Genomic DNA, 11616 nt, shown 5'->3' with positions numbered 1-11616 from the left:
TGCTTACCTGGCGGACGGACGGGGCTGCGGGGCGGCCGCGGGACGACCCTGCGGTGGACCACCACTCGGCTAATAATACAGTCCGGTGACAGCCCGCGGCCGTCCTCGGACCCCAGCGCTGCCAGCCTCCCATTGGTTGGCAGCGCGCGGTCGCGCCAACTCAAAACGGCGGGCGACACTCGCGGGCTATTTTTGCGCGCGCCCGTCGTGTGATCGGCGGTGTCGCGCCTTTCTCGCGGCAGGTCGGGTGGCGTCACCGCCGGCGGTATTCAGGCCGGGACCGCGGGTTCCGTGCGCCTGACCCGCTCGCCCCGTGTCGACGCCCGTCACCCCTGACCCGCCGCCCAGCCGTCCATTCAGCTGCGAGTCCCAGGTCCTTGAAGACGCACACGTCGCGTACGTGCTATACGGCGACGAACGGCGTCTGCCGTCGGTGTTCACCTCACGACATTGGAGAGTGCTTGTTCAAAAACGTCTGGTGGGCAAAATGTGTCCAGAGACAAAGACATTCACTTAAAAACAGTGTCGTGGCGACCACAAGATATTTACGCAGGAGCAGAGAAAACCGCGCTGTTGTTCAATGCCTCCATGCGAAATGTAGCCGGATCATTCAACCTCGTGACCTCTTCCGGCACCTTCAGCGCAGACGCGTAGAAAACAAACCACTGAACAACAGTAAGTTATATTCGTAAGTTTAAAATAACCTCGCAGCATCTCACAGTACACGGTACAGTCATCTAAACAGTACACCAGCTTGCGTTTACGCAACACAGCTCATGGCTTCACATTATATGCACCTCGCCCGGCGCCACCTGCGGCGCCCAACGGCGCCAATCCGGCCGACTCACCAGCGCCGCCAGGGGCGGCCGGTGCCGCCGCCCCGCGTGTTCCCCGAGAGATAGCCGCGACCCTGACCGCGAGAGGCGGGTGCAGCGGTCGCGAGCCATAGCTGCGCACCGGCGCCACCGGCCGAGTAGCTCGACCGGTGGCTGTCCTGGCTGCCAAAGTCGCCGCCGCCGCCGCCACCGGCGTCAGTGTACGGGTCGGCGGCGACGTCCTCCTCGTCAATGTACTTGTTGGCGTAGTTCTCGTAGTCGTTCTCCTCGTTGTAATCCTCCTCGTCGGCGTATGCCTCCTGGACGTACTCCTCTTCCGCCTCCTGCTGCTCGTACTGCTGGCCGCCGGTCGAGTAGCCATGGCCCTTTCCGTAGCCTTCGACCGAGGCGAAGTCCTGCTGGTAGCCGGCGACCGCGTCGGTCGCGTAGCCGCCCAGCTGCCCCCGGTTGTACTGGTGGTACTGGTTGTATTGGTCGTACTGGCCGCTGCCGCCGCGGCCGCGGCCGGAAAGCTGGTGCGCCTGAGCGCTGGCGTGGCCGCGGCTCGGCAGGCCATGCGCCGCGTGACCTCCCCGTGCTGGTAGTGGGCCGGTACCGCCCGGCCGGCCGCCGCTCTCCTCGGGCGGCGGCGGTGGTGGCGGCGGGGGTGGCGGTGGCGGCGGCTGCAGGGGCGGCTTGCGCGGCCCGCCGGGTGACGGGGTCGCTAGCAGGCCGGGCGGTGGCCCTCCCGCCGGCGGCGTCGGCAGAAGCGTCGGCCGGCCCGATCCTGGCAGCGGCGGCGCTTCCTCAGGCGGCGGCGGCGGCGGCGGCGGCTGATCGGGCGGTGGCGGCGGTGGCGGCGGCGGAGGGGGCGGCGGGGGTGGCGGGGCCGCCGCGGCCGGCAGCGGCGGCCGAGGCCTCTGCTGCTTGTGGTGCGCCCACCGCGACGGCGTGGAAAACGCCGGCGCATGGTCCGAGTTGGGCGAGTCACCCGAGCCCTGAGAATTCACGGGCGGCACGCCACGTTCATGGCTCACCACGTTCGGCACGGGGTAAGTGGTGGCCGGCGGCGGCGCTGAGACGGCCGGCGGCGCGGCAGCCGCTGCCGGCCCACTCGGCGACGTCGCCTTCAGAGCGCCCGTCTGCAGCTGCTTAGCGATCTGCAGCGCCGTCTCGATCGCTTCTTTGGAGAGCAGCTTGCTCAGATCCATCGACTGGGGCTTGACAGCGCCGGCCGACGACGGCGGCGGCGGCGCCGAAGTGGTGACGGGTGGCGCGCTCGAGACGGTGAGCGGCGCTGGCGGCGCGCTCGTCCGACCGGCCTCCTCCGCGCCGCCGGAGCCGTTCGGCGTGGTCTCCGGAGGCCTCTTTTGCGCCGGCGTCTTGATCGGGTCACGCGCCAGCAACACCTTGAGCTGCTCCACTTTGTCGTTCTTCTCGCGCTCCAGCTTCTTCAGGTACTCCATCAGCTGCTCCTGCTCGGGCCGACTCAGCGTATCGAAGTTGTTGAGCAGCGCGTGGATCTGCTCGGCACTCAGCTCGTCGTCAGCCTCCGGCGCTGGCGGGTTGGTGACCGGCTCGCGGTACTCGCGCGCCGGCGGCGGCGCCTCCGCCTGCAGCGCGCGCCGCACCACCGGCGAGCGCGCCGACGGCGCCGGCCGTTCCCACTCGTGGCGGCCGCGCGGCGCCGGCCGCGCCGGGCTCGGCGAGCGCTCCGCCTCGTCGTCGTCGTACGCCGACTGCAGCATGCCCAGACCGTGCTGCGGCTGCCGTGCCCGGTCGTCGGCGTAGGCGTTGAACAGCGGCGTCTGCGGCGGCGCCGGGCCGCGGGCGCCCGCCGCGCGGGGCGCCATGAGCGGAGCGCCCGACGTCAGGGGACCGGAGAAGGGCGCCGCCGACACCGCCGGCTGCGCCGCGCTCGCCGGCGCGAACGTGTTCACGAACGAGCTGACAGGCCGGCCGGGGGCGGAGGCGGGCAGTGGAGGCGCGGCAACCGGTGGCGTGGCGACCAGTGGCGTGGCGATTGGCGGCGTGGCCGCGACGGGCGGCACGGCAGCCGGCACAGGAGCGGCCGACGCGGGCGGAGCCGCCGCCGGCGCCGGCGGCTCGCTCGGCAGCAGCCCCTTGGCGATCATCACCTTGATGAGAATCTCGTTCAGCTCCGCCTCGGACACGTTCGTGCGGCCGAGGCTGGTCAGTGTGACGGCGATTTGCTGCGAAATGACCATCGGGTCGTTGCTGGACACCGAGCCGGCCACGCGGTCGGCCAGCTGCTGCGCGGTCAGCGGCGGCTCGAACACGTGCGCCGGCACGTCCTGCAGCAGCATGGCGATCTGGTCGATGGCCAGGCGCGAGGCGCTGACATTGGCCGGCGCGAGGATGCCGGCCGCAATCTGGCCCTTCAGCTTCTCCTTGAGCGTGTCCATGAGCAGTACGTTGTTGGTGACGGCGATCAGCTGGACAGAGCTGCCCGGCTGCAGCCGCTCGGCAGCCACCGCTTGCGTCAGCAGCGCGTTGGTTGGGCCGGCGAACGAGCCCAGCTGATCCTCGAGCGCCGTCAGCACGCGCAGCACCGACGGCAGGTCCACCTTGGTGGGCCGCGCCATCGCACGCGCCGCCTCGCCCGCCGACGAGGCCGACAGCGTCGACACACCCGTGTCGGGACGCTCCAGCGTCATCGCTCCCGGCGGTGACGGGTTGCAGGAGAGCTGACGGTGGTCGATCTCGGTGGAGGCCGAGCGCCCGCGGCTGCGGCCGGACTCCCACGGGCTGTCGGCCCGCCGCGCCGCGCCCAGCGCGTCCACCAGCGCGCCGTCCTCGTCTTCGATCAAGTCGTACTGGGCCAGCAGCTCCTGGCGCTTCTCGTGGCGCTCGCGCACGAACAGCTCGTCAATGTACTCTTCCCAGGCGGTCTTCCACTCGGGTGTGTACTCGTACGTGTCAGGGTTCTTGCCCTCACGCTGCACCTCCTTGTAGCGCCGCTCCCAGAACTTCTTCCACTCGGCCGCGTAGTCGGGGTGATCCTCCGGCCGCCGGTCGAATACCGCCTTCTTGGTGGCCAGCCGGCCCAGCAGGTTCTTCTCCAGACGCTCGAACTTGAATCGCCGCTCTCGCAGCTCAGAATATGACGCCGACGAGCCGCGGCCGCGCCCCGGCGGCGAGTCAGCTCGGCGCCGGTCGCGCCGCTCGCGAGACCGCGAGCGCCGGCCGTGATCGCGCCGCTCCCGCGAGCGAGAGCGCGTGTGGCGCGAGCGCTCTCGCGAGCGCTCGCGCGAGCGACGACCGCGCTCGGCCAGGCGGCGGCCGCGTTCGCGCGAGCGCGACCGCGAGCGCACCCAGTGGTGCCGGCTGGCCAGCTGCAGCTCGCGGGAGGGCGAGCGTCGCCAGCGGTCGCGCCAGGCGGTGGTCGGCGGCGGTGAGTGGCGCCGCTCGCGGGAGCCCGGCCGGCGCCGCACCACCTTCTTCGGCTCAACTTCGTCAGGAATGTTCATCTGGTCGCTGTCCTCGTCCGAGGTGATGAGCTCCATCACGGCAATCTGGTCACCCCCGGCCGGCACGCCGCCTGCCGCAGAGATGCCGCCGTTAGGTGGACACAGGACGCGAGCAGCCAGACGCGTCGGCAGTTACCAGCCGCAGCAGTCGGCAGTTTACCAGACAGTCGGCAGTCGGCAGTTACCAGAGGCGTCGGCAGTTTCCGCGCATGGACGCCTGCTACCCAACCAGGACAATACACGCAAATCGACGGCGGCAGGTACACGAATCCTGGCTCTCCGCACCCGACAAAAACAATGTCAACCAGCCATTAAAGCTTTTCTCTAAAGTAATGCTCCCCTATGACGCTCCCCTATGTGTCTCTATCTGAGCGTTGTTATCACTTAACAATGGCCGTCACTCACCCTCTTCACGTCATAACGCTGCCGGTGGCCGCATCATCCACGTACCTTTCTCAATGGCAGATTTTTTAGGGTTGACTTCATTTGTTTTCGGAAGCTTGTTCTCTTTCGTTTCCTTGCTGTCCGGTGTTTCCTTTTTGCTGCGTGCCTGCTTGCTTTCTTTATTTTCCGCCTCCCTTGAGGACTTCTTGGGTTCTTCTTTGCTCTTTTCATCCTGCTTGATGTCGGTTTTTCCTTTCTTCTCATCATGCTTTCCTTCGGACTTGCCCTTCTTCTCCGTCTTGTTTTTGCCTTCCTCTTTCTCTTCCATTTCCTTGGCCTTCCTTTTGGCAGCCTCGTAATATCTTGCCTCGATGGGGTCTTTGGGCCTGGAGAAGAGAGACAAGATCACTGTCGCATCCCATAGGGCGAAGGCGCACTCGCCACAAGGCCGCAGCATCCGCACCATACCACCAGCCACGGAACCAACCAGCGACTCGAGCCCCGCGGCCGCTCGCCAGCCCTACGCATCTCTGCACTGCCAGGCTGCCGCTCGCACTACAGAGCACGACGTGAATACGCGCATAACCAGGCACTGTGCCATGGCGACGGCGCAGCACGACTGGCACGCGCAAACAACCGGTGCCATAACACAGCCGGCCTGATCACGTGCGGCACCGCTGACGAGCCAGGACCGACCTGAGGTTAATGTCGGCGATAGTCTTCTTCTCGATCACCGTCGACGCTGTGGCTGTCTCCTCCCGCCACCTGGTGACAAAAGACACGACGTGGTTTAGACCAAGTGGGGCGTGCTGTACACAAGACCGCAGTTACGCTGAGCCGAGTTGTACAACCACCATAGCAGAATACAAAACTTCCAGCCGGGATGGCTTGCTCGTCTGCCATCCTTGAACACATCCAAAAGGGATGCCCAGGAAAACGCCGCGACATCCTGCACGGAACCACGAGCAACGGAACGGAAAACGATAGGGGAGCGACCAGAGAAACAGCGTGATCCCAGAAGTGGCAAGTCACTAGCCCAGCCGCGCCACGGGAGCTGGTTCGGCGAAGTGCGCCGCCCACCCGGACCCTGGCGCGGCGCGGCCCGTCCGCCGTCCGCCGTCCGCCGTCCGCCGTCCGCGGCTAGCCAGCTCACACCCACCTCTTGATCTCGGACTCGATGATCTTCTTCTCCCGCTCCACCTGCTCGTGGGTCTTTCCGTTGTCGCGGTAGTCCTGCGGCTCGGAGGGGAGGGTGGCGGCGGCGGCAGCCGGTGGCGGCTGGGTGGGCCACATGTGCACGGGCCCGTGCGTCAGGCCCGGCGGCGGCAGGTGCAGCGAGCCCAGCGCCTCATCCACCGACGGAGGAACGCCCGTCGCGCCGAGCCCCGCCACCGGCGGCGGTACCGTCATCGGCGGCGGCCCCGCCATCGGAGGCCCCGCCATCGGAGGTCCCGCCATCGCAGGTGCCGCCGTCGGAGGAGCCGTCGCGCTCGGCGGTGCAGCGCCGCCCGCTGAGGACACGACGGCGGTGCGATGACACGGGTCCGGTCCGGTCGGGCGGCCGCACGCCGCAGTCTCGGGAGTCGGCACGCATATCAGCGACGGACGAGAGCCGGCACCGTACCGCTACTAGCCCCGTACCTGGCGAGTCTACCAGGCGCTATTGGCAGCTGCCGCAACTGGTCGCACTACCGCCGCCCGCACCGTCCGAAATCAGGCACTTTGAAATGAAACAAAAAACACTAGCGCATATTCATTTTCATCATGAACTGTGAAAAGAGAAAACTGCACAAAAACAAGCCCCTAAGGGAATGAAAACATGCTACTACTCGTTGTCTTCAACGCAAAACCTAGTTTTTGCTAGGTCTTATCTCTCAAAAGGAACCTGTTCATCCCAACAAGCAATCAGAAAACGGCGAACATGATTACACAGTGAATGCCCGACGCGGTCACGCTATTCTTTCGTTTTTTTTATAATCAGGTGCGAGGATCATCTAAATGTCCCGAAATGATTTGCGCCGTCGCCATCTTGCACACGGCGGCATATTTCAACGATCGACAGCCAACACTGGCAGGAAGGCAGACCAACGACACTTAGTGTGGTCATTCCTGGTCACGTGACACTTTTCGTGCTGCTTTCAAGCATCCTGGTTTCCAATAAGCTGGTGAACAAATTCCGTTCAATTAAAGAACTGGACCTATCCACGCTCCGAGGACAAAGAAGTTGAAAATGCTAAGATCTCCTCGCACATAACAACCCGGCTCTCTCAGTTAAAAAACACGCGATAAGTTATCTGCAAATCTATCCCTTAAAGCCCAGCAGCCACAGACCCCGCTCCCGCTCGTCGGCGGCACGGCACCACATCACGAGCACCGCCGTGCGGCCGCCCCCAGCCGGCGCGCCGCCCACATACCGGCACAGGACGTCATCGTCTGCACGGTGCCAACGTTGAGGCGAGGCATCTGTTCGGGCGTCAGCGCCGGACCAAAAAACGGGTAAGGCAGATCGAAGTAGCTGATGTCGTGCGTCTCACTGCGGGCCCGGGCGGAGCGGTCAGACGCGGGCGCCGCCGGCCGCACGGACCGGCCGCAGCGGTGCGGGGAGCGCGAGGAGGAGCCGTTCGCGCCGCCCACGCAGTCGCAACCAGCCTGACTTAACGCTAATGCGGTTCGGATGGTCCAGCCTCTCTTGGCCTGGGCCATGACGTGCCGCGCTCAGAGCCGGTTTCGCACTAGGCGACATTGGTGTTTTTTTTTCGGGCTGCCACCGGCGCTCTGATGACTCGGACAGCGTGCCGGCCGATAATGGACAGTGTGACCGCATGACTCGCAGAGCGGATGCTCACTCACCGCGCGGCTGTGTCCGCGCTTCTACCAGCTAGGGCTGCCAACACCCCACACGAATCATCAAAAACGCGCGAAAACGGCGAGCCCGAGGTTTGCGCGCGACTGCGCAGTCGCCCACACACCATGACACACACTTTTGCCAGCAGGACAGTCCGTTTCTCCCCTAAGTGCTAGTATTATCTTTCTGCGACGCCCGTTCGTCAAGACCTGGGCCGGTGCCCAACCCATCCAGGTCTTCAGCCTTGTCGTATTTTGAACTCTTCGCGTTTCTCTTCTTAAGCCAATGGGGACGCAAATGTGGTGATATTGTATGACTATTTCAAAACAAAGTGGCAGAAATCACATAACACAAACTGACGTCGCAGAGATACCCCGCCCCATGCAACATCCTGATGAAAGCAACTGCTTAAGGTCGCGTTGACCGCGTGACACTTTTGTGTCTCCGATCTAACAATCAGCATATAAGCGTTTTGACGATACATAGTGCCACACAACTTTTAACTAATCGTGTTACTTGTCGCTGAAAATCTCATCTCAACCTGGCAGGAGGGGCGGGGACCGCTCGTCAAGCTCCATGTGAGCTCGTCAAAAGCACTATTGGCCGGGCGGGGGCACTACGGCTTTACCTGGCAGGAGGCGCGGGGACCGCTCGTCAAGCTCCATGTCAGCTCGTCAAAAACACTATTGGCCGGGCGAGGGCACTATAGCTTTACAATTACTGCTTAGCTTTACTAGAAACTCACTCGATACGCGGCCCCGATCTGAATGTGCATCCAGCCGTGGTAGGAGCTTACAAACGCCCTGTCCGTGCGACCAACGCATACAGGGCAATGTGCATCCCGCAACACGTGCCAACCAACCAAAGACTTGCACGACCCCACGTCAAGCGCCGTGCCTCTACCCCTCGCCCCAGCGACTCACTAGAAGTGGGAGCGCTCGTCGATGATGCGCTTGAGCGACAGAGCATCGGTCAGGAACTTGGCCTCGTCCACGATGCCGGGCGCCATGCGGCCGTAGCGCTCCTGGATGCGGGTGCAGATGACCTCCAGCTGCTGGAAGGTGGCGGCCGTCCAGGGCCGCTGGCTGCTCGTCAGGCCCTCGCCCAGCCGCTTGAAGGCGCGCGGGAAGTAGCGCTCCTGCGGACACGGCGGACCGACGCGCTCAGACCGGCGCCGGCCGGCGCAGGGGCACCGTCGGGCGGATGGCAAGGAGCACAGGGGCCACGCGCGCGAGGCACCAACCGGCGCAGGGGGCACCGTCGGGCGAATGGCGAGGAGCACAGGGGCCACGCGCGCGATGCACCGACCGGCGCAGGGGCACCGTGGGGCGAATGGCAAGGAGCACAGGGGCCACGCGCGCGAGGCACCGACCGGCGCAGGGGCACCGTGGGGCGAATGGCAAGGAACACAGGGGCCACGCGCGCGAGGCACCGACGCCAGCACCGTTCACGGGCGGGTGGCGCGGCACATGGGCGCGGGCCGCGCAGGAGGCGTCGTCCTCGCAGCCGCGCTCCCACACCGACACAACGGAACATGACGCACGCTCCATGACGCGGTCACACCTGCAGCCGTCCTGCGCCCGAGCGTGCGCCTCATGACGCGGCCACACCTGCAGCCGTCCTGCGCCCCTGCCGGGACCGAGCGCGCGTCATGGTACAGCCCACTCCCAGCCCGGAGAGGCGCTGGCGCCCGAGCGTACGCCACCCACTCACAGCCCGGAGAGGCGCACACTCGGCCGCCCAGCGAGCGAGGCCGGTTGCGCCGCCGTACCAGGTACATGGTGCGGTGGAACGGCGTCTGCAGGTGGGCGATCGCCTCCGCCTCGTCGTTCATGCGGCGGAAGCACATGGTGCAGACGAAGTAGTTGGAGAAGCTGGCGTTCACCAGCAGCATGAACTCGGTGCCTGTCGGCGGACCAGCGGTCACGTGTCAGGGGGGACGGCGAGGGGGAGGAGCAGCCGGCCCGGCCGGTTCCGTCACATCGCCCACAGCAGGGGCATCCACGCCTCCGCGCTGTGCATGCCGCCGAATTCCCAACATGTGAACCAAATAAGAAATCAGGACAATGTCTGCGGGCAACAAATCGATGACGGCAGCAATACGAGCGGCCCACCTATATCAGACAATATCGCACAGCTCCAGAGTACCCCTCCTAACGAAAACGCGCGGCAGATTGCGTCTGCTTCCCCGTCAGTGGCCGTTATCGGCAACGTCCCGGCATGCCGCCCACCTCACATTCCACGGCGGAATTCGAGGACGTCCGGCCCCGGAGCGGAGCGCGGCGCCGCTCACTCACCGACCAGCGCGCAGTCAGGGTGGTTGTCCAGGAAGGTCAGCTCCGGCTCCGCCGACCCGCAGCCGCTCCCCTGCGCGGCGGCCGGGCCCGGCGCCGCCGCAGACGGCGGGTAGCCTGAGGCGCCCAGCTGATGTTGTCCGGCCGCGGCCACCTGCGGACCCTGCGCGCTCGTCTGGGGGTATCCCGTCACGAACCCGTCGGTGCCGCCGGTCACACCCGTCTGAGAATACCCCGGCACGCCCGCTTGAGGGTATCCCGGCGCGACCTGTCTGGCCGTAGCCTTCGCCGGACGTCTGCGGGTACCCGGGCGTTGTCGGCCCAGTCGCCCCCGCGGCCTGCCACCCTTGGGCGCCTGCTGCCATCATGTGCGGACCTGCAGCGATGCCAGGCTGTCCAGCAGGCTGCCCGAAAGGCTGCGTACCCCCTGGTGCACCAGACCAGGAGCCACCAGGTCCGGCCGCTGAGGGGACACCCTGCATTCCTGGACGTGGGCCTCCCCTGCATTCCTGGTCTTGCACCTCCCTGCATTCCTGGTCGTGGGCCTCCTTGTATTCCTGGTCGTGGGCCTCCTTGCATTCCTGGCCGTGGGCCTCCTTGCATTGCAGGTCCTGGACCTCCCTGCATTCCTGGTCGTGGGCCTCCTTGCATTCCAGACCCTAGACCTCCCTGCATTCTTGGTCCTCCCTGCATTCCTGGTTGTGCGCCCCCTTGCATTCCTGGTCCTGGACCTCCCTGCATTCCAGGTCGTGGGCCTCCTTGCATTCCTGGCCGTGGGCCTCCTTGCATTCCAGGTCCTAGACCTCCCTGCATTCCTGGTCGTGGGCCTCCTTGCATTCCAGGTCCTGGACCTCCCTGCATTCCTGGTCCTGGACCTCCCTGCATTCCAGGCCGTGGCCCTCCCGGCACTAGCGGTCGTGGGCCTCCCTGCATTCCACGCCCTGAAGCTCCATCTAATAAAGGTCGTGGGCCTGCTTGTAGCCCTGTTGCTGGGCCTCCCTGTACTCCGGGTGGCGGACCGCCTGACCCGGCAGGTCTCGGCCCCGAGGGCGCGCCGTGCGCTGCCGGCCGTGGCGCCGCCGCCGTCGGGCCGGCGGCCTGTGCGGCCAACGCTGTGGCCGGCGGCGTGGCCTTTACAGCCACGGCCGGCCCCAGTCCGGGCACGGGCGGCTCCGCGTCGTCGCCCTCCTCTTCCTGCGCCGCGCCCCCGGCCGGCTTCTGCCCAGAGCTGTGCACACCTCCAGGTCCGGCGCCTTTCTGCTCCACAGACCCATCGGGTTCGGCAGCTCCCAGGTCCGGGCCTTTCGACTCAGGCGGCGGCTTATGTCCTGACACGGCAGGTCCAACGCCCCGAGCCGACGCCGTGTCCGTGCCTTTTGCCGCTCCTGCTCCGGTGGTGCTTGACTTGCCCGTGGCGGAGTCCCCTGCCTCGCCCGCGCCGCCCGGCCCCGCGGGGCTCGGACCTCCAGGGCCGGGCATACCCGGCCCGGGGCCCCCGGGCATCCCGGGCCGGGGGCCGCGCCACGGGCCGCCCGGCACGCCGGGCCGGAATGGACCCCTGTGCATACCGGGCCATGGGCCGGCGGGCCTCATGCCTGGAAACGGCATGCCCGGCCGGGGACCGCGCATCATGGGCGGCCAGGGGCCTCGCCAACCGGGCCGCGGACCGCGCATGCCCGGCCGCATCATGCCCATCATGCGTGGGTTGAAACCGGGTCCTCCCGGGAACCTGGGCCGGAAGCCCATTGGGCCTGCGTTCATAAAGCCGGCGCCCCAGTCCTCCGACG

The 11616-nt window shown here is 66.3% G+C and overlaps 1 protein-coding gene across 1 annotated transcript in view; it reads right to left on the bottom strand.

Annotated features, from left to right (window-relative positions):
• Positions 1 to 3: 3 nt before the first annotated feature.
• The window catches only part of LOC119109253 (uncharacterized), a 31599-nt gene continuing 19986 nt past the window's right edge, over positions 4 to 11616 (bottom strand). The window contains exons 3-15 of the mRNA XM_037232848.1: positions 9833 to 10052; positions 9307 to 9440; positions 8459 to 8673; positions 7105 to 7223; positions 5850 to 6201; positions 5387 to 5455; positions 4757 to 5076; positions 4035 to 4377; positions 2654 to 3983; positions 2534 to 2623; positions 1707 to 2434; positions 1041 to 1322; positions 4 to 7 (exon numbers count right to left, since the gene is read on the bottom strand). Coding sequence (XP_037088743.1) covers positions 4 to 7; positions 1041 to 1322; positions 1707 to 2434; positions 2534 to 2623; positions 2654 to 3983; positions 4035 to 4377; positions 4757 to 5076; positions 5387 to 5455; positions 5850 to 6201; positions 7105 to 7223; positions 8459 to 8673; positions 9307 to 9440; positions 9833 to 10052 — 4206 coding nt within the window. The remainder of the gene's footprint in view (positions 8 to 1040; positions 1323 to 1706; positions 2435 to 2533; positions 2624 to 2653; positions 3984 to 4034; positions 4378 to 4756; positions 5077 to 5386; positions 5456 to 5849; positions 6202 to 7104; positions 7224 to 8458; positions 8674 to 9306; positions 9441 to 9832; positions 10053 to 11616) is intronic.

Source organism: Pollicipes pollicipes, unplaced genomic scaffold (genome assembly GCF_011947565.3).
Source record: "Pollicipes pollicipes isolate AB1234 unplaced genomic scaffold, Ppol_2.1 Scaffold_7231;HRSCAF=8579_pilon_pilon_pilon, whole genome shotgun sequence".
Taxonomy (NCBI): domain Eukaryota; kingdom Metazoa; phylum Arthropoda; class Thecostraca; order Pollicipedomorpha; family Pollicipedidae; genus Pollicipes; species Pollicipes pollicipes.
This window is presented reverse-complemented; position numbering and strand designations above follow the sequence as displayed.